The sequence below is a fragment of the Tyto alba genome, unplaced genomic scaffold (genome assembly GCF_018691265.1).
Source record: "Tyto alba isolate M040663 unplaced genomic scaffold, T.alba_DEE_v4.0 Super-Scaffold_14, whole genome shotgun sequence".
NCBI classification, from domain to species: Eukaryota; Metazoa; Chordata; class Aves; order Strigiformes; family Tytonidae; genus Tyto; species Tyto alba.
In genome coordinates, this window is record NW_024881276.1 from 53,134,587 (window position 1) to 53,160,245 (window position 25,659).

The 25,659-nt window shown below is 41.3% G+C and overlaps 1 protein-coding gene across 1 annotated transcript; it reads right to left on the bottom strand.

Annotated features, from left to right (window-relative positions):
• Window positions 1–181: 181 nt before the first annotated feature.
• On the bottom strand, window positions 182–25,449 carry CCDC80 (coiled-coil domain containing 80). The gene is made up of 8 exons (XM_033005245.2): window positions 24,772–25,449; window positions 22,501–24,401; window positions 18,403–18,559; window positions 13,269–13,405; window positions 12,486–12,634; window positions 9,135–9,238; window positions 7,440–7,520; window positions 182–4,748 (listed from the first exon to the last, which is right to left on the bottom strand). Exons 2-8 carry the CDS (start codon window positions 24,391–24,393, stop codon window positions 4,402–4,404), a joined length of 2,868 nt encoding a protein of 955 aa, XP_032861136.2. The 5' UTR covers window positions 24,394–24,401; window positions 24,772–25,449; the 3' UTR covers window positions 182–4,401.
• Window positions 25,450–25,659: the final 210 nt, after the last annotated feature.

Here is a 25,659-nt window from a genome sequence, read left to right on the forward strand (position 1 = left end):
TTGTATAGTAGGCCATTTCAGCAAAAGGAATCCTAGTTGTTTGCATCTGTACAGAGTTAATAAGAAAACATATTTTACTGTAAATTCCAGAAACATGTTTTTCATTGGTTTATGGTATCCTAGTTTGGAAAATGAAACATCAAGGCAGAAAAAAAAAATGCTCAAACTGTTAAAGATGTAGTTGCAGTAAGACATTTTCTTTTTTTTTTTCCCATTACATACAGCTTTGCAATATATACCTGCCTGAGTTCATTGTTGTCTTCCATCATAGCTACCAACTTTAGCAGGTATTTCCAAGAAGGGCGAAAGTACTGTTAGCTTTAGATTCCTTTGCGTTTACATGAGCAGTGGCTTTTTACATGAGCTTTTCCAGAGAGCTTTGCCTTGCATTAAGTCAGAACATAGGAATCGGCCTCATACCTCTAATGACATAGCATCCAACTAAAGATTAATGTCTTAAAAACCATATGTTTGACCTTCCTGCCTGAAATATCTGCATTAAGAGAAATGAGATATGGAAATGAATGATCTGCAGATTTTATAAAGTGCACTTAGTTCTTGCTTTCAACTCTTGTCCTGCTTAATGATTTTTCCCTCTATAAATTTCACAGATGCTATCATGCTTAATTGCCAAAGTCTTAAATTGCACAAAGATATCAGATACGTAACTGTTGATTCAAGAGTTTACTTGCGTTGTAGAGTTGGTCCTATCTAACATGTAGAAATCTTTCTGTTGTCTTCAGGTTGGAGGTCTCAGAGAGATTCTGTTGGATTGGCCAGGCAGGTGTCTTTTATTAATGGAGGAGAGCTGTATATCCCCTCTGCAGCAGCAGGAATGTTAACTAAAAATGGGTCTGAAAATGGGTAAGGATTTGCATCAACTTAGTGATAAAAAAGTGTATAAAGTAACCCAGAACTATAACCATGCAATTCTGTGCAGCTGTACTATCCATGGCAAGTCGAATTTAGTGTGTACATGAGATTTGTTAGAGCAAGTGACTAAATGACTATTAGCTTGAGAGCAGCCCTAGTTAGCAAGAGGGAGCTATTCTATAGAGTTGCACATTTCAAAGACATCATGTGAGTCTGACTTAATTAAGTATTTCCACTGTACGGTTGTTGACCTACTCCATGTTGGAAAGCTTACTATTTTTCTCCTCAAATGACAATAAGGAAATGTATGAGGAGATTTTTGGAGAGCAGCATTAGTTTGGCACATAGTCTTTAATGAATACATTGAGCAGAGAGCTCTTTCTAAGCTATGATTTAGAGCCCACATTCACAAACATTTGAACTTAATTACTGCTGAGAATGTTATGTTCCTCCCTCCAGGTTTGAGGAAATAGTTCACAAAAACTTCCAAAAAGAGAGATGTGATCATGCTTCTCTTGTCTATAACAAGCCAATTAAAGCAATATTTATTTTGTTTAATTTCAACTACTTGTGAATGTAGCAACCCAGCCATGGTGCTTGAAAGGCAGCCTGTGGATGAAAACAGCCATCTTGGAACTGAATCAAATTCCATAAATATGTATAAGAAAAAAGTTTTTCTTTATCATATGGAATCTTCCCACTAAGGGCTGTAGAAATAGGACCTTAATCTCAGTCAGTCTATCCTCAGAGTGATGCTGCAAGGACAGATCCAGTGCTTCGGATTTGATTTGTGTTTTGCAAAATGAAGTTTTAATTGGAGTATTGTAGCTCCTAAATGCTTAAAGTCTTTAAGATAACTATATGCCGCTGTTGAAAGAATTTTTTGGCTTGGTGTTCCTTCACACTTTGCTTTTGGTTTTCCATAGGGAGAGGTAGGTTGCAAAATCAGGATTTTAAGTCATTGCTAGAAGTTTCTGGTAATTTTGAGCCAGTTTGTAATGAAGGTAGGAATTGTCATCAGAATGTAGAATAATACTGAGCCTTCTTCAAATTCTATGAATATTTGAATGTGTAGTTTTGGCGTAGAGCCCATCCCAACCTCCCTTATAAGTGCGCAACTTGTTTGGAGTTGTCTTTTTAATGCAACTCCCACTGAATGCTTAGGCTGGGTTTGAAACTTGCACGACTTAACTTTGAATTCTGGAGAGGGGATTAAAAAAAGGCAATTTGGATCAGGTGTTGCATTCTTTTGTAAGTTAACTGTCTCCTCCTCCTCCTCAGCACAGGACATTTAGTTTCCATGATTTGTAATGTGAGTTAAAAGGGCTTTCATTTAAAGACTGTACATGAAAAACAAGATTACAGGAAAGTTGAAATGAACACCTGAAAGAAAACACCCCAAAGGTGTTTCTCTTTTTGTCTACAGGAGATGGCTGTTAGACATCTGGTATACTTTCCTCTGCTTTTGCTTTAGGCAAAGAAAGTTAGGCAGCTGACTTTAATACACTGATGCAATAAGCACTTGTGTTCTAAAACTGAGCTATGGGACCTCCCATTTTCTTCTAGTAGCACTTAAGTTTTGTGATTCTTTTTTATAGGTCCTTGGTTTTTTGAATCTCTCAATCCACTGCTTTCAGCTGTGTAAATGCAGTAGTTAATGAGAGCTTGGGAGCTCTCTGCAGTCAGCAGTCCTCTCAAAATGGTTCTGTGGAAAGCCTACCTTCCCCACTTAGCTCCAGTCACTTTAGAGAGGTAAGTCGGGAGCAGTACCCTGTGCTGTCTTTGTGGTATGGAAGGCAGCCTTGCCCCAGAGAGTGACCAGGTTTGTAAAATTAAGGAAGAACTGTCTGGGCCCTGTGACCTCCCCACATCTACCTGCCTTTCTGACATTCAGAAGAGCAAGCAAGGTCTGACCTTTTGTGACTGAGGTTCTAAAGAAAACATCTGGTTTGAGTAAACTTGTTGCTTTACCCAGTTCTGTTTTCATCTGTGTTTAAACAAAACAAAAAAAAAAGGATCAGGAAAATGCTAAAACTCAAACTGTGGGGCATGCTCTAGCCATCTTAGAGCTGTAGCTTCTCCCTTTTCCTGTGCTACTGCTGCGATGGCAAAACCTACTAAGAGTGCCCTGTTGCATGTATCTATATATGACATGTGCACCCATATAATGGATTATAAAAAGATACGCGACTGGTCAGGTGTGCCTTCAACATTGGAAGTGATCTCTGTGGCACTGTGAAGGCCTGTATACCACCTTCAATTCAGGATATTCCTGAATCTTTCTGCTGGGTCTTTAATGTTTAGAAATCTAACCCAAGCGGTGTTGAAAGCATGTCTATGCATGCAGTTCTTGCCCCTGATTTCAGTAGGAGTAGGGTGGTGCAACAGATCCAATGCCCAAAGACACCAATGAGAAGGGAGAAGAAAGCCATTTCAGAAGGTGTGGCAGAAACAGAGCTGATTTAGTAACAGATCAGATTACGCCCAAATATTTTTATAAACCTTTAGCGTAGATGTTTGTGTTTTTTTCATAGAGAGGGGCATGAGAAGAAGAGGTTGGAGGAGATTTGAAATTTAGAGCAATAGTTTAATTAAAAACATTATTATAGAGAGCTAGTTACAACTAATTTAAAATATATTTGAGTGAGAATTTTTTTCCTTTTTTTCTGATGAAGATAATATTTTTCAGTTTTCTGTATTTCAGGCAATGCTAGCCATGGTTGATGTTTCCACTTAGCTCTCAATAACTTGGATTTAACTGTCAGGTAGGCAGGACCTAAGAGAACAGGGACCTCAATTAAAAGAGTAAATGGCCATGCAGCAAGCTTTGTAGTTAAGAACTTTACATTATATTGTATCGGAACAAATACTGCCGTAGCCATAAATTCTTATTTTTATTGATAAAGTCAGCTAATTACAATGTTAATGCACTGTAGAAGAGATGTTGTCTTTTTAGACAAGGAGCTTCAAAAGGATTTTGTTATTATTGTTGTTGTTATTATTAAAGAGCCTGCCCCATGCTTCTTTCTTAAATTTTCCTTTTCTGGGAAAGTTCTGAAGTGTGATTCTTTGCTTCTCTTCATAAGCACAATATAATCTCACTTTCCAATAAATACACTTTTTTTTTTTTTTCCTCCTTAGAAAAAAAAAATACTAAGACCATTGCAATGTTTGTTGGACAGTTTGTGTCCTGCCCTACAGTAGTGTCCATGGACTGGAGCTGTGGGTTTTTTTTTTTTTGGTTTTAATACAAACAGCACCTGCTGATGCCCTTTGTTAATAAAGGTTTAAAAATATAAAGGAGTCTTTATTGTTTAAAGCTTCAATACTACTGATTTGAATTGCTTCACTGTAAAGGCTTCTGCGGTTTTTAGAAGGCAAATGACCAAAGTCCCTTGATTGAACAGTGGAAGAACAAGGCACGGATATCTAGGTGGCCTGGGAAGACTTTCTGCCAGACTGGCCACCTGTTGCTTGGTTAACTATTAGAAGACAGACACAGGGCAGTTGGAGGCTAAATTGCTCTTTTCAGTATGGATATCCATGATGGTAACTTCCGTGGTGACGGTAGTCATCTTGGTAACCTTCCTGGTAGCCCTGGTGATAGCTATGGTAACCATACCCACCATACTCGTCATCTGGGCACTGCATGCCAAGAGATTGCTGAATTGTCATTTCCTGTCGCCGAAGCTGCATGGAATCAATCAGATCATACACAATCGCCATAGACCACATTGGAGAAGGATACCAGGATTTGACGTTTCCATCTTTCCCAACTAGAAGCATGGAGAAATATTCTGGGCTAATTTGGAAATAATTTCGAATGTCTTTCACCAAATTAGCTGGGATATCTTCTCGGTCTACAGTAGAGCTTCCTAGAAAGTGATCACATAAAAACAGCATTGATATTTTGTTTAGACAATGTTGATAGTTTGTAGGTAAGCAAGTTAGCAACATGAGATAGGATACAGCCCAATAGTTGGCAATGTAAGATTCTTGTCATTTACAAGTTCAGGATTTCCTGGTTCCAAAATTAAACTGCTTCACTGTGAACTAAAGATGTATTTTTAACAGTTTTGTTAGGTTTAGTAAACTTACCTTTATTCTCTAGGCTGAAGCTACTGGAGTGTGGCACACCTTTTTTTCACTTAACGCACATGTGCTTCTTTGGCTTCTATGCAAATTGGGTCACTGGTTCACATAATGTAGAAGGCATGTGTGAAAAACAGTCACAGTGAAAGAACTCACAAGAATTGAAGTGTGATAGTGTGAAGAATTGCAGGATGAATTTGCTGGGTCATTAATGGCAGTATAGAGCCTCACTCTTGAATTGTCATGATATGTGAGATATGGGATGTGGTAAATGTCATGTCCACTTTAAAATATATGTTCTAGCACAAATCTGGTGAACTCCAGGCTTGTAAGTGTGAAGTCTGTGCTGAGTAAATGGGTAGAAACTACAAGACCAGTGGACACCTGTAGATATATATATGCATATACACACATATATACATAGTTGGCTTGGCAACAGGACTCTGTTACATCTTGCCTTACAAACTTGTTGAGGTTCTCTGAAGGAGGTCAGCAAGCAGGTGTCTAAGAGTGGTCTGGCTGATAAAGGCTGTGTGGATTTCCAGAGGGCTTCAAAATGAATGTTAATAGCTTGGTTGGAAGGCAGAAACAAGGTGGGAGTGTATGATCAGTTCCTAGAGTGGAGGGAGGTCACCAGTGAAGTTCCACAGCTGTTTGTGCCGGGGCCAGTGCTGTTCAATGTATTTGTAAATGACACACATGAGGTATGAGCATGGAGTTGAGGAAGCATACTGAGGGTGTGGACATACTCAGAATAGGAAGGGCAGGGATGATTGTGAAGCATTGCAGAAGACCCTTGTAAGACTCTGTGACTTGTTAATAAAATGATGAAAGAATTTCTATTCAGATTGAAGTGATGCTCATAGTGAAAATATTGCTAATTCCACATAAGAAATGGTAAAGTCTGACCATTATGACAGCATTGGCATCTTAGGGCTGTGAAAGAAAGTTTCAAGAAAGGCTAATTCAGTGCTCACTGATGGTCAAATCCAAAACAGATGTTGCAAGCCATGAGGAAAATAATAAAAACCAAAACAGAGTATTATTATGGCACTTTGGAAACCTATTGTTTGTGTGCATTTTGAATACTATATGAAATTCTGGTTCTTTCTCCTCAAAAGAATATGGTAGAACTGGGGAGAAAGGTCAGAAAGGCAACAAGGTTGATCATAGGTTTGAAATAAACTCTGTATGAGAAATGACCAAATAAAGACCACAGTCTAAAATAAATGGGTAGGGAGAATGTCCACAGGACTGAGTATGTCACGGCAGGGACGGATAGGGATTAAATGTTCACCTTTTTCTCCACACAGAGATAAGGGATATTATACAAAACTATAGGGGCCATGCTCAGGAGAAATAAAAGGTACCTTGCAGATCTGTAGAGGTTCTTACAGGAGGCCACTTGCTAGAAGTTAACATGAGTTCAAAGGGAGATTAGGCAAGTAAATTGAAAAGATACCTGTTGGTCTTAATAAATAGGAACTATAAGCAAGGTCATGAAGTCCTTCAGTGAAAAGTAAGTGGAAGAAGTATGACATCTACTTCCTCTGTTCTTAGTCTTTCTTAGGCACGGACTTGGTGTTTGTGTGCAGTGGAAGGACTAGGATGCTTTCATGTACAGAGCAGTCAGAATGGTGATGGGATAAATAAGCTCCTTCCTCTCTTTGTTCCTCCACTGGTGGAGGCAGTTGCTGTGATTAGACAGTGGAAGAACCTGTAGCCTTTGAAATGTACCCTGACAGTGCGGCCTCCTAAGAACAGCTACCTGAAGTAGCCTGCTGGGGTGCACCTAAAGGGGGCTTATAAGAAAGATGGAGAAAGACTTTACCACGGCCCCTAGAGGCAGGACAAGAGGTAATGGTTTTAAATGGAAAGAGGGTAGATTTGGATTAGATTGAGGAAGGGGTTTTTTTAGGATGAGGGTGGTGCGACATAGGAACAGGTTACGTAGAGAAGTTGTAGATGCCCCATAACTGGAAGTGTTCAAGGTCAAGTTGGACAGGGCCTTGTCAGGGAGGTTGGTTGGACTAGACAATCTTTAAAAGGCCCTTTCCAGCCCAAACCATTCTGTGAAAATGAATGAGGGACCCATGTAATAGAATCTGCTGAGTCTGTGTTCTGTTAGCCCTGAAAACTCTTGAGCATGTAAAAGGCAGAGACGTTCCTTTGTCATTGACAGCAAGACAGGCAGAGGAGTGTACTTGGGACTGTATGTTTAGGTGGAAAATAAAGATGACTTCCAGATGATATTTGGTATTTTCTGTCCTGAAGAAACTATATAATGTTTAGGACAGGAATACCAAGAAAGCTTTTTATTTGCCTTTGTGTCATCTTGTTTCTTAAAAGAAACAAAACACAATATGAAACCACAGTCATACCCATCCCTCTCAAGAAATTACAGCAAAGAAACACTCAGCACTATGTAATGCCCTTCATGGGTAGTACTGAAGAAACTGGAAACAGTCACTTACCATTAATTGGGTACAACTCTAAGACACCTCCAATATCTTCTCCAAGTCCTAACAATTTGAGGATAGTTATATGGCGGAGACCTGTGGAGGAAATGAAGGAGGTTTTGGGTCAGACTGGATCTTTCTCTTCATTCTTGGGCAGATTTCTGTTTAATCAGCCAGGTCTGTGCATGCTTCATCAGGAGCCAGTCTCAGCCAGCCCTCTAGGAGGAAGAATTACTGATTTCTGTGGAGTCTCTGCCAGTCACATCACCTGTCCCAAACATGGGGATGAGCTAGTGTGTCACGTAAATGTGGTATCAGTTGCATAAAAGCTGCTGCTAGTGTCCCAAGCACAACAGCATTTGGTGTGGTTTTATGGCATCGGGATACAAGCATCAGACACACTGGTAAATTGCAGAGGCCATTCTGCAAATTCAGAATGTTTCTGCACTGTTGTTCACTAGTAAAGCTCTTACTTATCATACACAAAATAACAAAGTAATTAGAAACAATCTAACCTATATCACAGTTAAACTCAGAATGGCTGTGGGCAAATGGCTTATGACAGGCATTCACTTCTTTCATTTGTTCTGGGCAGAGGCTTGGGTTGTTGCCTCTGCTTTGAAGAAAGACCTTAGGGGCTGCAGAAACTGTTCATGTCATATGAGTCTGTACAGTCTACAAAATCTTTGATGTAACTGTTTTTACAGCCTGAAGGTAAGATGCTTGGAAACATATCAGTTAAAACACCCACTGAGGGCAAATGCTTTAGGAACTCGCTGGATCTCCTTCAAGCTGTCCCCTAACAAAGGGTAGGGAGAATTAACTGTTTTGGTTATCTTCTATTCTTCAGAAAACATTTTACAGTGTTCCATGTCACAGTTTACTTCAGTAGTTACCAGATGAGGTGATGCTGATGCTCTGAATGAAAGCCAAGTGATTATGAATGAACAGTGATACTGTGCACATCTCCCCTCTAGCATAATTGAAATGTATTGAAATAGTGGCTTTTGAATGGGACCTGTTTCGTTCTGTTGTAGGAGTCAAGTCTAGGCCCTGCATGGTATTTGTATCACTAGGAACCTAGGTTAAGGAGTAAGTCTCTCTGGGCTTCATAAAAGAAAGAGAGAAGAGTGTTTCTGGGTCTTACTAATTGCCTCCTGGAGGAGCCCATCTCTCTCCACTGACTATGTAGTTGGATCTTAAGTACCTAGGTTTTGGGCTGGGAGGGTCCCTATTGGATTAAAGTGGTTTCCATTAATATTTTTACATATTTTGGAATGAAACAGGAGGGAAAAGAAAAAAACCTGATGTCCATGCATATTCCTGATACCTGGCCCAGTTCTGAGCTGGTATTAGGGGATCTGCTCTTCCCACAGCATTGTACTTATGTCATTAATTGTGCAGTAAGAAAAAGAAAATACTACAATCTCCTGAAGTACAAGTTCAAAGAGAAGCTTCAGAGTGTTAACCTTTTCTGCCTCACACAAATGATTCCAGGGAACATTTTGTTTAGCTGTCTTAGCTGTCAGGGTGTGCCATACTACCTGCTTAGCACAGACTTTTCCATATGGATTTGGAGTAGCTACAGCAAACTTTTTCAGTTGTCAGGCTCCTTGGACTGTCAAGGTTCAGACTTGAGCAAAGAAATCCATCACATCACCAGAAAGGATGTGGTTTTGGGGAGCAAGAGTGTAATTTCTTTTGACTCACCAAAATTGCAGGCTTGTCCACTGAGAGCAGCAAGCTGCTGGGAATAAGCCCAGTCCTCATCACTGGGAGCAGAGATCACCACCAGCCGCCTTCTCCATCGGAACCTGGAAAGAGAAGAGAGAGAGACAGGGCACAGTCATGATGTGTGACTTGAGTCCTCTCAGCATTTTTGTTCTCTGTAAGCTGAGATACATCATACCTCTCCCAACTTCTAAGTAACAGCTGGATGGGAGATCTTCCCAGTTCTATCCATCAGTGGGAGAGGATAAAGCTTGTTTTGAATTTTACAACTCCAAAACTCTCAAAGAAACATCTGCAGTTTTGCTGTTTTGCCAAACAAACACTGCAAATCTTCTGATCTTTGCCCAAAGCCCCCTTCAGTAGTTACAACAGTGATGAGAAGTGTATATTCAAGAGAAAGAAAGATTCTTGTAGAATTCCTCACTAGACATTTAGCTTTTACGTCATTCACCACTGCTGGAACTACACAGTTATTTTGCAGTCCAAGGGCTGTCTGAGAATTAGGGTGTATCTTCATTTCAGACATAACTCATACTTCTGTGTAAATACTGACCTCTTTTTCTTCTATACCACACTTGCTCAAAATACCTTTAACATGGCTTTAAATCTGAGCTTGTTTGTAAGTATGTGGTTGTGTGAGCCTGTGGCTATATAAGGCATGCATGGGGCAATAAGATAAACCTTGGATATTTCTTTAATATGGGATGCCCTATCTAACCAAACTTTTGCACAAGGACCACCTTCTGTTGTCCTCTCAAGGAAAGGCAATGCCATAAGGCCACTTGAAACCTTTAAAAGTTCTTAATATAGGGGGTCTTAATACTCTCCAAATAACCCCCTTTTTGAATAAAGGTACTTCTCCACTAAACCTAAATAAATCAGGTTTATAGGAATTTGCAAAGCTGCAGGGATATTTTTATAGCAGGAAATGATCTTTTAAATGAACGCAGATGTTATTCTTACAATAATAGCCTGCCTTTCTGGAGCACCATGTGAAGATCTCAAAATAAGGGCTAATGTAATGGGTCAATTCTGTTCCACTTGAGAGAAGTGGAAAATATGGTGGGACTTGCTCAAAGTCACAGAAGAAGTTGCTGAAAGAGCAGGGAATGCTGATGTCTTTGTCTTGTTGACTGAGTGATACTGTGTGTATTTTTATAATTAAAAAGTAAATCCTTCAAAGCAAAGCTCCCCAATTTAAACTTGCCCAGGAGAAACAGAGATACAGGCATGTGTATACAGTTATGTGAATAGAAATGAGAAGCATTAAGAATCACATATGTGACATGAAGGAGAGGGGTGTGATTTTGTATTGCTATTCTGAAAATGGGGGGAAAAAATCTTAGTGATATTTTGTAGAATAAAAGCATCTGGCTACCTATAAACAGTGACTGAGATTGTAAACATTGGATCGTATTTTGTCTAAGGCATAAATCAGGACAGAATCTTACCTATGAGCTTCTTTAAGATACTATTAATTTCTTTCTGTATTTTTGAGTGTCTCCTTTGGAGATGCACAGAGCTGAAGAGGGTTGAAAGTAACTCAAACTGTTTATTGCCCTGCCCCAGGTAATCTCTATACTTGGTGTGCTTGTCTGGGGCTACATCTTACTGAGCTATTAAGACAGTTGGTCCTTCACAGCTGTTAGTTCATGAACACTAATGTACAGATTTATGCCTTATTTCTGACAGCAAAAGCCACAGACCAATACTCCTGTCCTGACAAATCTGCCAGACTCTTCCCTCTGTGCATCTTTTCTTCCTCTTCTACATATTTTGCATCCCATTCTTGTTTGTGAGCCCAGAGAGCAGCACAGCCAGTGTCTTGGTGTTACAGGGAGACTCCCCCCTACCCCAAACTCAAGGACCTCCTCCAGATACATGTGGCTTTTAAGCATTACTCAAGCCAGCTCTGGCTCTCATGGTCTCCTTTCATGCCAGCCACACTTGTTAAGAACAATATTTGCATTATTGTAACTGACCTCCCCAATGAGTAACACCAGGGAGATGGTGCCAGGACTCTTGTTCAGCTGGGAAGATAATCTTGGACAAAACTGGAATGAATCTTGCTGGGAATCTGACCAGTTAATATGGCTAGTGAAGTCCACCCAATATTTAAACCCGATGCTCGTTTCATAGACAACAAATGCATTCTGTGCAGCCACGGTTCTGTTTATAGATGCAACATTCTGCATTTTGCCTGCCTGTTTTTCTACTGGGTGTTTATTACTAGGTCTGTTTCCAAGCAAAGAAGGATTTGGGGCCTGTCACTTTCCAGCATACAAGCTCTTTTTTGTGTTGGTCAGCTGTTTCCAAACTGTGGTTCTTCTTGGTGGTCTTGAGGATGAATCACTGAGACCTAAACAGGAGGTGGTGAGGTGGGTGGGGCGGATCTTGTTAAAGGTTCTCTTTCTGTTGAAGTGGCCATTGAATTTTAAAATGTTTATGAACCAACAACCTTTTCATTTACCTGTTGCTCCTTTCCTCCTCAAGTCATAATCCATCATGCCACCTCAGTTATTTTTATAGCCATCTGTCATTAACAGTGTATTCCTGGGAATTCTGATTGTAGCTGAGGAGGATTCAGTAGTAACAGGTAAAGCCTAGAGTGATGGGGTAGCCCTAATTTCACGTAAATTATCCTGTAATAGCGAGGGCTACAGCTGCACAGCTCTTCTGTGGATCTGAATTCCCAGAGTCAGACATGTTTATGGCCTGGAATTTAGGTCTTGTAGGTAGAGCAGTAACACGGCATACAGAGATTGCATAAACAAAGCTGTCTTTCTGCAGAAAGTCTCTCAAAGATTTTGCAAGAGACATCTGTAAGACCCTTAATAATATGCATGACTAATACTGGCAAAGGCCTACTGTTACCTCAAGCAGGATAAGAAGGAAGTTACAGAAAATTAATTACCATTTTGATCTACATGGAAGGGATTAGAATGGAATTAATGAGATTGTGATGATGATTGAAATACATAAACATTGTGCTTCATACATTGAAAACACTGAGCTAACATCTGTGAATTAATCCTTATTTACTCTTCTAATGCAAATCAGTGGTATTATCTCCATGTCATGATGGGGGAACTGAGGAACAGAAAGTTAGTGTCCAAAGAATGTGCAGTCAGTCAAGAAACACAACATGCATACTGACTTCCAGTGCTCTGTACAAGACTGCATTCAGCTGTGGCTACATCTCTGCATTTTCTTAGCACTTCAAATACTGAGAAATCTATACCAAAAAATCACAGAAATAGCCATATGGGTATTTTTCCAATAAGACAATAATTGTTAGAACTAGCAGCAGATAAGAACAGAAGGTAATACCTGGATAAGAAGCTCTCAAGGGATTGCTTCTTATCTTCTTTGCAGACAATGCCCTCTTTTTTCTGTCTTTCCATGTCTTTAATTCGTGACTGGAAGGTGTCAATCAAATCAAACACAGACTTCATTGCTATGGGTACTTCATAGTATTGCTGTTAAGAAAAAAGAACAGATGGATAAAAGGATGCACATATTAGCGGTCTTTCTGCATGTATCACAGCACTGTAAGTTAAATAAAAATTCAGGTATTCCTATTTACATACAGATAACAAGACCTAAAACAGATTAGAAACCATGGAGAATACATGGTTTTTGCAGTTGAACTGCTCTTTGGAAGTGGCATATTTTCAGTATTTGCCCAATGTGATAAGGCTAGGCCATTGCTGACAACAAATTGTCATTATATTATTTTGTAAGGCCATCCAACTAGAGCATTGTCCATATGCAATGTGCTGTCAACCCACTGAGCAGCCAAACTGTGTGTTTTAGAATGCCAGGTACTACATTAAAACCCCTGCCAGTGGGAGGTCCTGTTTCTATGTTGTTAGCTCACCATCCCAGCAGAACAACACAATTCCTGAAATCCCCTAGCTGCAGAAAATTAAGATCACTACTTAATTCCTGAAAATTTCTCATACCATCCTTTTTCATGTCCTCCAGCAAAAGACCAAGTCCTGCATGAGTCTTATGTGCCTCACATGCAAGCCTGTAGTGTAATTTCCTAAAATGTTTCAATATTTTAATATTTTTCCAATAGCTTTTCTTGCAAAGAGTCAAAACCCTCACCTTGACCTTCATGTCAGTGTCAGTCAGCACCATGAAGAAGTCATTGTAGGTCATCCCATACTCTTTTCTCAACTCACTGATGAGCTGCTGGTCCACAAGATCTTCATCCTCTATCACTTTCATTGGCTTTTCATTATCTTAATGTGAGATAAAGGAGAAATAAAAGTAGTGATGGAATCACACAGCACTCCACCTTTAATTTCACCTTGAACGAAAGGGGGAAATTAATTTCTCAGAAGCCCTCTTCCAGATGCGTAGGCAAATTATTAAAAAAAGTCAGTATGGCACTATGGCTTTTAACTGTCTAGTTTTCGATCCAAATATTTTTTGAAAATCCATCTATCCTAGGGTGCATGCGCTTCAGTAGTCAACATTTCTACTTGCTTTTGAAAAATCTTGGTTGTCTGCTCATTCCTGGAAAGATCTTTTAAATATTTTCAATGTGCTTATACATGTATATGCATGTACTAATCACTTCCCCAGCTCCTGAAATGCAGCCACTTCTGGAATAGAAAATAGAAACTGATCAACAATTTAGGATAAGAGCTGAAAAGCACCATATCCAAATGAAAGATCATAGAGATTATGGGTCAGTAAAATGTAGCCAGAACAGCTTGAGGTTGGCCAGGACACTAGAGTTAACCTTGCTGGTCTTAAAAAATTGCATGGGAAGTTTAGTGACTACAAGAAACCAGAAACTTTTTAATGTTTCTTGAATACTGTAGTCCTAGCTCTTCAGCTTTCTATATACACCCTGCTGTGGCACTCCTCCTCTGTCAGCTTGCTGGTGTTAATTTCCCATTCTAGCACCCTGACAGGAAAAAATTAATTTTGCAAATGATTTGTACCTACTCACTGCTCTACCCTAAGAAAATATTCAGAAATGCTGGAGGAGAAAAATACCCCTGAAGACAGAGATTTGAAGCATGTACAGGACAAGCCCGTGGAGGGTATATTAGGGCCAAGTCCTGAAAGCCTCAGTGTCACCAGCTCAGCCTCAGCTATCGCATCCAGCACAGCTCTGTACAGCTGCAGCGATGCTAGAACAGGCCTCCGCAGGCAGCTGTGGGCCTGGAAAGCTAAAGACAGGTTAAGTCACACTCGAAGTGAAATGTCACCTGGGCACCCAAGACCTCTCTGCCAATGTTACTTGCTTGTGCCCTGTGACACCACTATGAATATAAATATTCATATCCTCACTTAGCAATCCCAGGCACAGCCTAAGTGACCTGCCTGAAGTCAAACAGAGACATGACAGCTGATCAGGAGCTAGAATCTAGAGGTACAACTTTCCAGTCCTCTGCTCCACCGTTATTCACCAACAAATAAAGATGAGATGAATTGATCCGAGTTGAGCACACAGCAACGGGAAATATTTGATTCATTGTACAATAAGGCATTTAAAATAATTTTCTAAACATCCATAGCCTTTAAGGAGCATACTGATCTGATTCAAATTTTGCAGTATGTCCAATCTGTGTAATAGACTGAATAAAACTTCTGAATTAAAACTTTGGGAAAATGTCTGAATCAGAATCTGACCTATAGGTTTCACACCTTGGACCTGCTTCTTACATAAAAAAATCCAAACCAGCAAATGTTAAAATTTGGTTATATTAATCAAGCTATAGACATAATTTATATGGTTTTACATGGTTATATGTATCTCAGTGGAAAGTTTTGTGAAAAATTATAGGCAATGTGATAAATTCCCCGTGGGATGAGTTGCTGGATGTGCTGATTGGTTATTCACTTTGTAAAGCATATGTAAATCATGCATCAGTGTTTCATAAGTGAGATTTACATGTTACTAATGGCAAGCATGACCATTAAAACATAGATCAAAAATTCATACTTATGCCTGCAAACAGTTCCCTACAAAAGCAAAGGCCATCTTATTGGCCTATATGGGGGTAGAATAATGCAAAAGACATTAGTGTGAAATGTGATGGAAAACACCTGTATGGTGAAGTACCTTAGACTAACTGACCCATGGCACTCTTCTGCTTTAAAGACTCTAGATATCAACATGAAAATAGCACTTTAGAGTTCCATTGTTAGGATGTTTTCTTTCAAAACTTACAAAGTAAAGGAGAAAATTAAATTACAAGAGTGATATGGAAAAATGCTTCGGGGGAAATAAAATAATGCCACAAAGGCTGGCCTGTCTTTCAAATTTGGAAGTGATTTCTATGAAGAAAGAAAAGAAGTTAATCCAACCACCTCTTTCTATTTCAATACTTGTCCCTGACCTCCACCTCATAAAGGACATCTGGGATCAGCATGAAGAACAGTGGGGGCTGAGACTGTGCTGCTACCTGCAAAGTCCTCACCCTCTTTGGCCTTTCTGAAAGGTCACTGAAAGAGTGTGGAAACTTTTCTCCATACATCTTTAGCAGCTAGACAGGCTGGGAAGATGAGTCACTCTTCAGAAATAATTCAAATGAGGTTGCAAAGAAGTTGAGCAGTATGTTGTAAGATAGGTAGCCTGGGGCTGGTGTTTGGCTAACTAAATCCCTGTTCCCATGAGTTGGGGAAAAGAGACCACATGGCTAACTCTGGGTGAAGAGAAGAGCCCTGCAGTGACACTCAGCTTTTGTGTCATTCCAGTCAGAAACTGGGAAATTCTCTTTGGTTTCAGTATGAGTTGATCTTGGCCAAACAGCATTAATGAGCTCTCTTTCATTCACTACTTCTAAATGTGTTTGAAATTTCAAGTGAAAAGTCTTTTCTGTGGACATTTCTGTTGTTGTCATTTGTATTTCAGTCTCAAGATGCAGCATTACAAGTAGACCTCATCATGCTGAGTGCTAAGGCGTCTCACTACAGCATAAATATTTTCATAAAAATATATATATATTTTATGAATATATATATTCATTAAAATATATTCATAAAAATATATTAATAAATATATTTCATAAAATATTTTCATAAAAATTTTTCTTAGGAGATTTTGCTGCCTCTGGTGCTGACAGAGAGTGAGCAATGAAGAGGCCATGCAAGCAGGAAGGGTAGAGGAGAAGAAGAGGTGGAATAGAAAGATATTTGTATTATTTAAACTTTTAAAAAAACTCAGGATTTGGTGTTTTGGGAAAAAATGTAAGGTGAACTTCATGTAAGGTTTACTTACACCCTTCTAAGTCTCTCACTTCAACAAGTTAATTCCTTCTGTGAGAATTCAGCTGTTATATGCACTTGTGTGGTTTGGAGAAGGTTTGGGTATAGATTAAGTTTGGAAAAGGCTGAAAGAGTATGGTCTATGTCAGAGTGAATGTCTGTTTATTAGCCATACTGGAGCTAAATATAATCTTAAACAGTCCACTGACAGGCAGATGGGTCTAGGTACACAAAATGTCACCTTGAGTAACCTTGGCCTGATGTGGAAAATCCTGTACTGCTCCATATTTGTCAGAGTTGCACAAATGGACAGTCTGGCAGGATTTGTGACTTGCTGTCATTCAGGGACACAAGGCTCCTGGTCCCCTGCTAGGTGCTCTCCCTCTGAGAGTAGTAGAGGCACAGCTGGAAGCCAGACATACATCTGTGATCTTCTGGCCTGTTGTATGCCAGACCTGAAATACACTGGAGCTGGTGTGGTCTTGTGCTTTCTGTTCCATCACACATCTTTTCACAAGGTCTGGTAAAACTAGATGAACTTCCAGAGGAAAAATGTACTGGACTTATAAGCAAAACCAGCAGTTTTTATACTATTTATTTGCCTTCATCCAGCAGAGCATTCATGGTGGTGGTAACCTTTAGGCGCAGACAGGAATGAGATTGTTTACGTGATTCAAGAGACACTTAAGCTCAAGTGCTTTGCTGGACTGGGACCTGAAGTCTTTGTCCAAACCCTACGGTTTTGAAGGGAAAGGTTCTCACTGGCTTTGGTGGGTGCTTCCCCAGGACCTGAACATTGACGCCAATTGTTTCAAAGCTGCCTAAGAGAGATGGACACCAAGTGTCACCTGTCTATATGGGAACTCTGTGTGTAAAGAAGGTGGTACTAAATATGTCTGAATGAGCTACTTTGCAAGTCCTGTGTGGTCTGATTTGTTCTGCCTCCAAAACCTCTGGCTTCAAGGAGATGAATCTCTTTATAATAGGCAGAAAGAAGCAGTCACACTGATAGATAACTTGCTTTACAGGTAAAGAGAGATGTTAGGACTTCAAATGATAAACCTTTTAATATCAGGTATGCTGGTGCAAATCTGTAAGGTTGTCCACACCTAGAGGCTATGGTTGAAATCTTCTGAATTAATATCTGTTTACCAGTACAGAGGGGAAAATGTGCCTGGACCTCCCCTTACTGTGGAGAATATTCACTTTGTGAACGTATCAAAGTCAGCCCTTAAGCCTAGGAAAGCTGATCCTGGGAAGGAAAGGAACTTGCAGCAAAGGGTCTAGTTAGCACCTTTCTCTCTGACCCGGGTTTAGCCAGTGCATGCCTCTGAAAAATTAATCTTTTTCCATGACCTTGTGAGGAGTAGAAAGGCATGAGAAAATGTTATATGGCAGAGTGGGGAGATAATGATTTCAAACTTCAAAATAGGATTAACTTGGGGCAAGGTTTGAATATAATGTCAAACAGCTCCCTTCAGCATTTCCTGTCCCAAATCTCATCTTCTTCATGACAATAGCCAATTTCTTTAAGAAGTGTTTAGATCATGTTAGCCAGTATCTAGCCACCCATGGCTGATGTTTTGCAAAAACCAAGGGTTGGGGGCAGGGGGGGGATTGTGTTAGGGCAGCTGTTCAGTTAGACGATGAAGTTGGTATTCAAGTTATTGGTGGAGCTGAGCCTAATTTCCCCTTTCTGTCCCATGCCCTCATCACATTTTTCTGCCTTTTCACTGTTTCACTGTTTTACTGGCTTTAAGAATTCCCACAAAGAAAGCTGAAGGTGCTCAAGTTACAGCACTGGAAGCCTAAACATAGAAAATACCGGAGACTCTTATGTAAATACAAATGGGGGTGGTTAGCATGGAGGGGGGAGGAATAGGTTAGAAAATGCAACTGGACCACAACAAATGATCTTGCTTAGATCTTGATGCCAGCTGGGGAGGTTTCTCCCTTTGCTGTCTGTATTGTGCCCACAAGATAGTAAGAAATTATAAAAAAAAAAAAAACGAACCTAGCTGGAAGTGGTCAATTTTCATGCTGCTGTTGTTCATGGTGCCAAAAATTGTAATGACAGAGATCTTCCTCGTTGCCATCTTGCAGAAGCTCTCCAGATATTCATCTCGCTGCTGTACATACATGGTGTTGTCCGCCTTGGGGGTTGTGATCAGCTGGTTGGTGGCAGAGACAAAAGAGCTTATTTAGTATAAGGAATGAAGAAGATGAGTATTTTACTGAAGGAAAACTAATCACTGTCTGCAAACTGCTTTCTTTTCCATAGAGCTGTTGACAGCTCTGTAGCCTTATTTGAGTTTTTTGTGTTTGGTGTGTACCTTTAGGCCCAGGCCTGACCCAAAGGTGTTCAAGCAGCTACAGGAAAACCTTAGGATGCATGGCTAGCTGGTGGCACCAGCTTCTCCACTGCCTCTCCACAGTGCTGGTAGAGGAAATGGCACAGAACTTTACAGAAAACCACGTACCCTCCTATTATCTCTTGCCGTGCCAGTCCCGCCGGGTCTCCCTCACAGCCTTCAGTGGTTCCATGAATCTAAGATTCTCCCTGCTCAAGCCCAGAGGAAGCACTGGGAACATGGCAGCCACTCTGGCCTCAGCCCATGGTCCAGGCAGGGGTCCCAGTGGCCTTTTTTACTGTCAGGGGGTGAGTACAGCTAGGGCTATATGAATACTTAACTAAGTGATGGCCATATAATTAGACCTTGAAGACTAAAGCCACTGTGACCTCATCCGAAAATTGCTGGTTTAACTTTTGTTTGTTCTGATTCACTTCGATGTCTTACAGGATTTGTATTTGCTGAGAAGGCATGGCTATGGGGGAAGAGCAGGAGGAGAAAAAATTACAGCAACAAAAGTATAAAAATCTCTACAGTTTATAGTACTTACTTCAAAAACCTCCTAACAATTGCAAAGATTCAACTTTTTAAAAGTTTAAAGCACACAACTTAGATCCTTCATCAGTGACTGAGATGCAAATATTCCAGGGAAGGTGTGTGTGTGTGTAGCAATGTGCAGTGGTCTTGTGCAGCAGTTTCCAGCAGAAGGTAGAGAGGACTGACACAGCGCTAGCAATGTAATCATTCTAACTGGCAGTGGTGAACTGCAATCAAGCACCCATCACCGATTCCCCAAACACAAAGGGAGTTGGAATCTGGATCCAAATTTTATGGTTTAAGGTCATAAATAATCACCAGAATCCTTCAATTGAAAACTTATGCTTTAGTCTGTAACAGGTGCAACCATCTTCTAGCTGTCTTCTTAAGTTTGTGGGGCCTGGAGGCTAATTTTTATGATATACTCCTTATAAATCCAGTTCATCAATGTACTGAAATGTAAGAGACATTTCTGGGCTTAAAAGATCTGACTCTCATTTATGCAAATGCCCCCTGGCATGGCTACAGCATTGAGACATGAAGGTGAATGAGAGTCAGACACAAAGAGGATTCGATTTCTGGGCCATAACATGTAACACATCGCTTTTAAATTGCATAGAAATGCTTCAACTGAAAACAGGATCATGAAAAGGAGTTGAGGACTGAGAATCAAACCCAGATCATTGGTGTGTATTTTCCTCCTAGTTTCGGAGGCTGTCAGCAGGAACGCACAGTCAAGTTTGAATTTGATGTACTTCATTAAACCTTGTAGAACAAAGCAGGGAACATTTAAGTGGCAAAGTGAACTTCAAATGAGAGCTTTGTGCCAGGACTGTTTTAACAGTATATACACTGTATCTGTCTGTATTTGCATGCACGTGTGTGTATGTGCATGTGCATATATGCGCATGTGAGTATAAATGGAGCATTGTATGTAAACCGTTAGTGAGCATTTCATCACCACAGAGAAAGCAAAAAACCCGAAGTCACAAAGCCAAGGTTTCTCAGCATTATTAAGACTATAATAAAAGCCACACTATAGACAGGTGGGGCTGCAGGGCTCAAAACAGACATTTTTTTTTTAGTTTCTACAGCTGTGTACTATATTTGTCATTAGCTGAACTTAACCCAGAATAGCCCTCAAAGTTCTGGATGTTTGAAATTCACAGTGAAATCTGCAATTTGAAATCTTTAATGATGTGTAGGACTTAAAAACCCATATCCTTCTCAAAAAGACTTTTGGGAGAGGACTGAAACAATGTCCTTGGGAACCAGTCTATTAAAGCAGCTGAAATACAAAAGTGTAGCAAAGCAATGGGGAACAGCTCAGGTAGAGCCACTTCTGCAGCAGTGTGGGCTAATTCTCTAGAGAGGTAGTTTGAAGACTCATAAATGACAGAGTTCATCTAGATGGAAATACTGACCCTAAGGGAACTGAACCGTTTGATAGGAAGGGATGCAAATAGGCACGTATGTGGATCCAAGGAAGCTTGAGAAGTCCTTCATTTTCCACGTGCCATGCGTGGCAAAGAGACAGTAGAGTTCAGCCACTGCTTTTGCTGATGACCAGATCAAACCTATTCTCCAAGAAACTCCAGAGCCACCAGGTTGAGGATGGTGCTAGATACTGGAAAAGTGAAGCACAGCGTGGCATAATCATTTGTCTTCAATGAGTTTTGGCCTGACAACCTGAGATTGTGCAACTCTTTTCTTGGAGATCCAGCTGAGAGGTGGCCTAGAACCAGAAGGTCCAAATTTCAGACCATCCTTTAAGTTTCCAGGACTGTGTTGGTGTAATGAATCAGCAGCCTGACATCTGTGAGCTCTGCTTTTGGCTCTTCTTTAAAATCTGTTTTTATTTGTCCTGATGATACACATATTCTTGGAAGCCACAACGTTGAGATACATGACCAAATTCCAGAGATCTCAAACTTCTGTGAAGTTTATCTCTCTGAGCTTTTGATTTGGCTAACTATTAGTGAACAAATAACTAATAGACATTATTTGCAAAACTCAGTTCAAATTTTTCAAATATATGGCTTTTCTCCACTTCCAACATGCTGGGGAATGCAAGTCTGCTAGCTCTGCACAGCCCCTCCAGCTGGAAGAATGGGGAGGGGAAGAAGAAAGTTGCCTTCTGCTCAGGTCTGTGAATCATCAACAGAATGATTAATTAAATTCCAACGGTTGAAATCTTAGCTTGGCATCTTAGCTATTTTTATTGGAATATGGGGCATGAAAGTCAAAGCTATGTTTGTGACACTGACTAGTGGACAATAACTGTGAAACAGGCCAGCTTGCAGTGGAATAATTGCAAGAAACCAGCTCCCACAATAATATTTTTAAAGAACTGTTTTTCAAAGTGTACCTTTCAGGGTATGTGCCATCTGCCAGAAAAAACATTTGTGCTACAGCTAAAACTGCTTCCTGTCCCAGGTGAAGTGTTTTTTTAGATAAGTAGTTGGGAAAACATACAACACTATTAAACTCTGGGACAAGTAACTCCAGACCATGCTGAGTTTCTCAGACTTGAAAACTCACCACAGTGTTACAGTTTAATAAAAACAGCAGGAAAAAACCCCAAAACAAAATAAAGTTTGCACGGGACCTCTGAAGATGTCTAGGAGATTTGAATGCCAAATTCCCATCAGAAAGAATAGCAAATGTAGCAATCCTACCTCAGGGCATCTGATCATACGCCTTTGTGCATATCCTCAGTCAGACATGCACTAGCGCTGCCAAGCCACCTGGCTTGCCTCCCATTTTAGGACACCAGCACCAATATAAAACAGGTGAGCCAGCTGGCAGGACATGCTGAGCATCGAAATGTGGTAACATTGGCAAGCACCCCAAAGCGATGAATGGATGTAATCCACACTGGAACCTCATTTTATCAATCATAACTATACTGATCCTGACACCTACATATCCACTGGAGTCAAAATAATCTGATGGCTATATGGTGGCTCATGAAAGTGACTGAGAAGAGGTTTTAGACTAATTCCTGGCTGACATTTTCATACTGCGTGTAAGATTTCCAACATGAGGCTCTGAAACTTTGTGTGTTGGAAATGATTGTTTGGGTCTAGAAATTTTACCTCTTAACAAAAGCACCGAAAAAGAATAATACAAAACCACCATAAACTTTCTGTTCCACATATTCCTACTAGGAGGGAGACATGACATCAATTAGGTAAGAAGATTGAGATGAACAAGTTACTTACAATGAGCCGCCTTTTGCCTTCAAAATATTCCAGCAGGTCAGTCACCGATTTCCTGGGAGGCTGTAGGAAAGGCTTCTTGTTGGGCTTGGGGAAATCCTCATTCTCAGTCCTGCTCCCCTTCTTGTTCTTCTTGCTACGGTCTTTGTCCTGCTTGCTCTTTTTCTCAGCTTTGTCCTTCTTGGACTGCTTCTCACTCTTCTGCAGCTTGTCAGGTCTGTCCTTCTTCTTCTTCTTCTCAGGTTTATCCATTCGCTCATGCTTCTTTGATTCTTTTCCTTTCTTTGGGGGAATATTTCCCGCTGCAAACTCTTCTTCTAAATGGGAAGTAGCAGGCTTGCTTGGATCATATTTATCTTCATATTCATTGCTCAGTATTTTTTCTTGGACCTTCTTTTTTGGTAGTTTAGTCTTAGTCAGTTTGTGTTGCCCCGGTGTGACATTCAGGTCCCTATGGTTATAGTCCTTTCTGTTTGTTCGGTTATCTTTAAATCTACCCACATTTGCCTTTGTATAGTGCACTGAGGGAGCTGTTGGGACTTCTGTGAAACCATCATAGCGGGCAGCTTTGCTTGGTTTCCGTGTGGCCGATGGGTGTTTCTCCGGGTGGCCGCGCTGCCGGTCCCTGCGGTTTGCCTTCCATACAGGAGAGTAGAAATCCTCGGAGGCTGTGACTCGTGGTGTGGTGGCATCAGGGGCTACTGGCAGCCTGTGGTACTCTGGGGTGGAATGTGACTTTGTGGTCCAGGTCCTCTGTGTGGTAGGGAGGGGTGTAGTTGTCATAGACCGGCTTGCTGTTGTCCCTGCGCGGGTAGTGGCACGAGTAGTTGTGGTGGTGGGAGGGAGCGTAGTGGTCCTTACTGTAGGTAGAGGAGTGGCCACTGTGGTTGTCATTGGTTTCCTCACTGTTTTGGTCCTTGTTGGCTGATTATTGCTCTTCCTCGGCTCCTCCTTCCTTGCTGACACCTGGATATGTCCAGTGCCGGGGGTAGGCTGGGTGCTGCCCCCATTATTGCCTTCCTCAACCACTTGTCCCTCCACCCCAGCTGCTTTGCAAGTCTGGATGAAGCCCTTCTGTCTCATCTTCTCAATTTTTCTGATGGGGCTCTGATCAATGACTTCGTACATGGCCTCTAGCCTGACTGGATAAGGATACCTTTCCTCCACCTGCAGAGTTTTCTTCAACAGCACCATGCCGAATTTCCCCTTCTCCAGCTTCAGAAAGCTCATGAGCTTAGGGATGAGGGCGGGATCTAGTGGCTGTTCCAGGATTTTTCCTTCGTTGGTTATCCTTCTGACTTTTCCCCCTTCTTCCCCTTCTTCGTGGAATAACACAATTTGCTGGATGTGCCTCTCAGCCAGTTCGCAATAAACATCATTTTTCAGCAGGCTCATCATGAGCCGGTAGTAGCCCTCAGAGGCATGGGGGGCAGAAATGACCCACACACGATTTTTCCCAGCAAAGCTGGCCAGGACATTGGGGGAACTTGACCCTGAAGGGAAACGTACCACTCGTGACTGTGAGGCAGAGGATATCCCTTCATCCTTAATCATTTCAGACTTGGAGTATTTGGCTGCAGCTGTGAGTCTCTGTACCCGTCTCGTTCTGGTCCCCATGCTCTTGGCCTGGGAACGTGCTTCCCCTTGCAAGAGGTTAGCAGGTGCCTTTGCAGGTCCAGAAGAATTCCTCTTGGTGACGGGGTGCTGGGGATTTGGGCTCGAATTCCTCAGGGATGCTCCAGACCTTCTCAGGAGGCTGCTTGGAGCCCGGTAAGTCAGGGGCACTTTCCTCACTCCATGGCTTCCTCTCTCTGCTATCCTCCCTGTCTTCTCAGAGCCGCACACCAGCCATGCCGCCCACAGCAGGGCTAAGCTGAGAGCTGGCCCCCAGTTCATTGTGCAATCTGCTTGAGGGGAGGAGGAGAAAGAGAAAAAGTTAGATATTAACAGTATGATGATACCTTGTGCAAGTGATGAAAAAAGCAAAGCACAGGGTGGCTAGTTTTTGTGATTTAAAAGTGCTGATTACACCTCAGTCCTGCCCCGGTGGCTTTGTACAGTTTACAGTTATTTTTTGGAAGAGCACAGAAGGGATCATTTTATGCAAAAATGAGATCATCCATCTGTAACACGACTGCCTATCCAAAAGGACAATGTGATCTGCATCGTTCTCTCTCTCTGTCTCTCATGCTCTCACATACACACATGCAAACACGTACAGAGAAGAGGTCTGGTACATAGAGCAGAAAGCCAAGAATTTGACTTGAGACTTACACTCTCAGGGAAGTTCCCCTTCCAGAGACGAGGTTTCACGTCTTTTTCCTTTAAAAGGAGACCAATGCCATGCAGCTTTGCTGCTGCCCAGTGATTTATCTTTACGCAGCCCAACAGGTCCCAGAGCCCGTCCGTCTCCTTGTGTATCTTTTAACTTTCTTTCTTCTTCACCTTCTTGACAAGCAGGATGAGGTTAGCGGAAATTTCCTTTGGTATCTCTGCTTCTCCATTTACCTGCAGGTCTGGCTTTTTGCTGTACTGGTTACCCGCATAGGCAGGGATTTCATTTAAGAAAAGAGATTTCCCTGCTGCTCTGAGTATCTCGCTTTTAAACTTCCCAAGCCTCCTTCCCACTCCTTCCTTCCTCAGTCCCGTTTAGCTCCTTTGTTTCCAGAGAGGAAAGCACCAGCATTAATATATTTTCCAGGCTGAAGCAAAACACAGGAATGTGATGCTGGAAAAAAAAAAAAAAAAAAAAAAAAAAAAAAAAAAAGACACTTCCCTTTCCCCTTTCTCCCCACTTCGACAAAAGCAAATTGTAAAAGATTCGTCTTCTCTTTCCCTTCTTGGCTGGCCACAGTCCCAGAAATGTCAGGGTAACCCCAGCCCTGCTCCGAACCAGCCTCAGACAACGGTGGCCACTGGAAATGGGGGACACTTCACTCAGGATTTAACAGCTCAGCAGAACCCGCCTCCTCCCCACTCCGACACAGGGAGGGAGGAGGAGGAGGAAGGCTCTGGGGGCTGAAATACTGCACAGCATCACACAGCACTTCAGAGAGGGTGACTCCAGCTTTAACTCTTTCCTTCACACGTCCCGGCTCCCTGGCACTCCCCAGCCTCGGCTTTCTCTTTCCTCCCATAAAACGGACACCATCTGGATAAAAA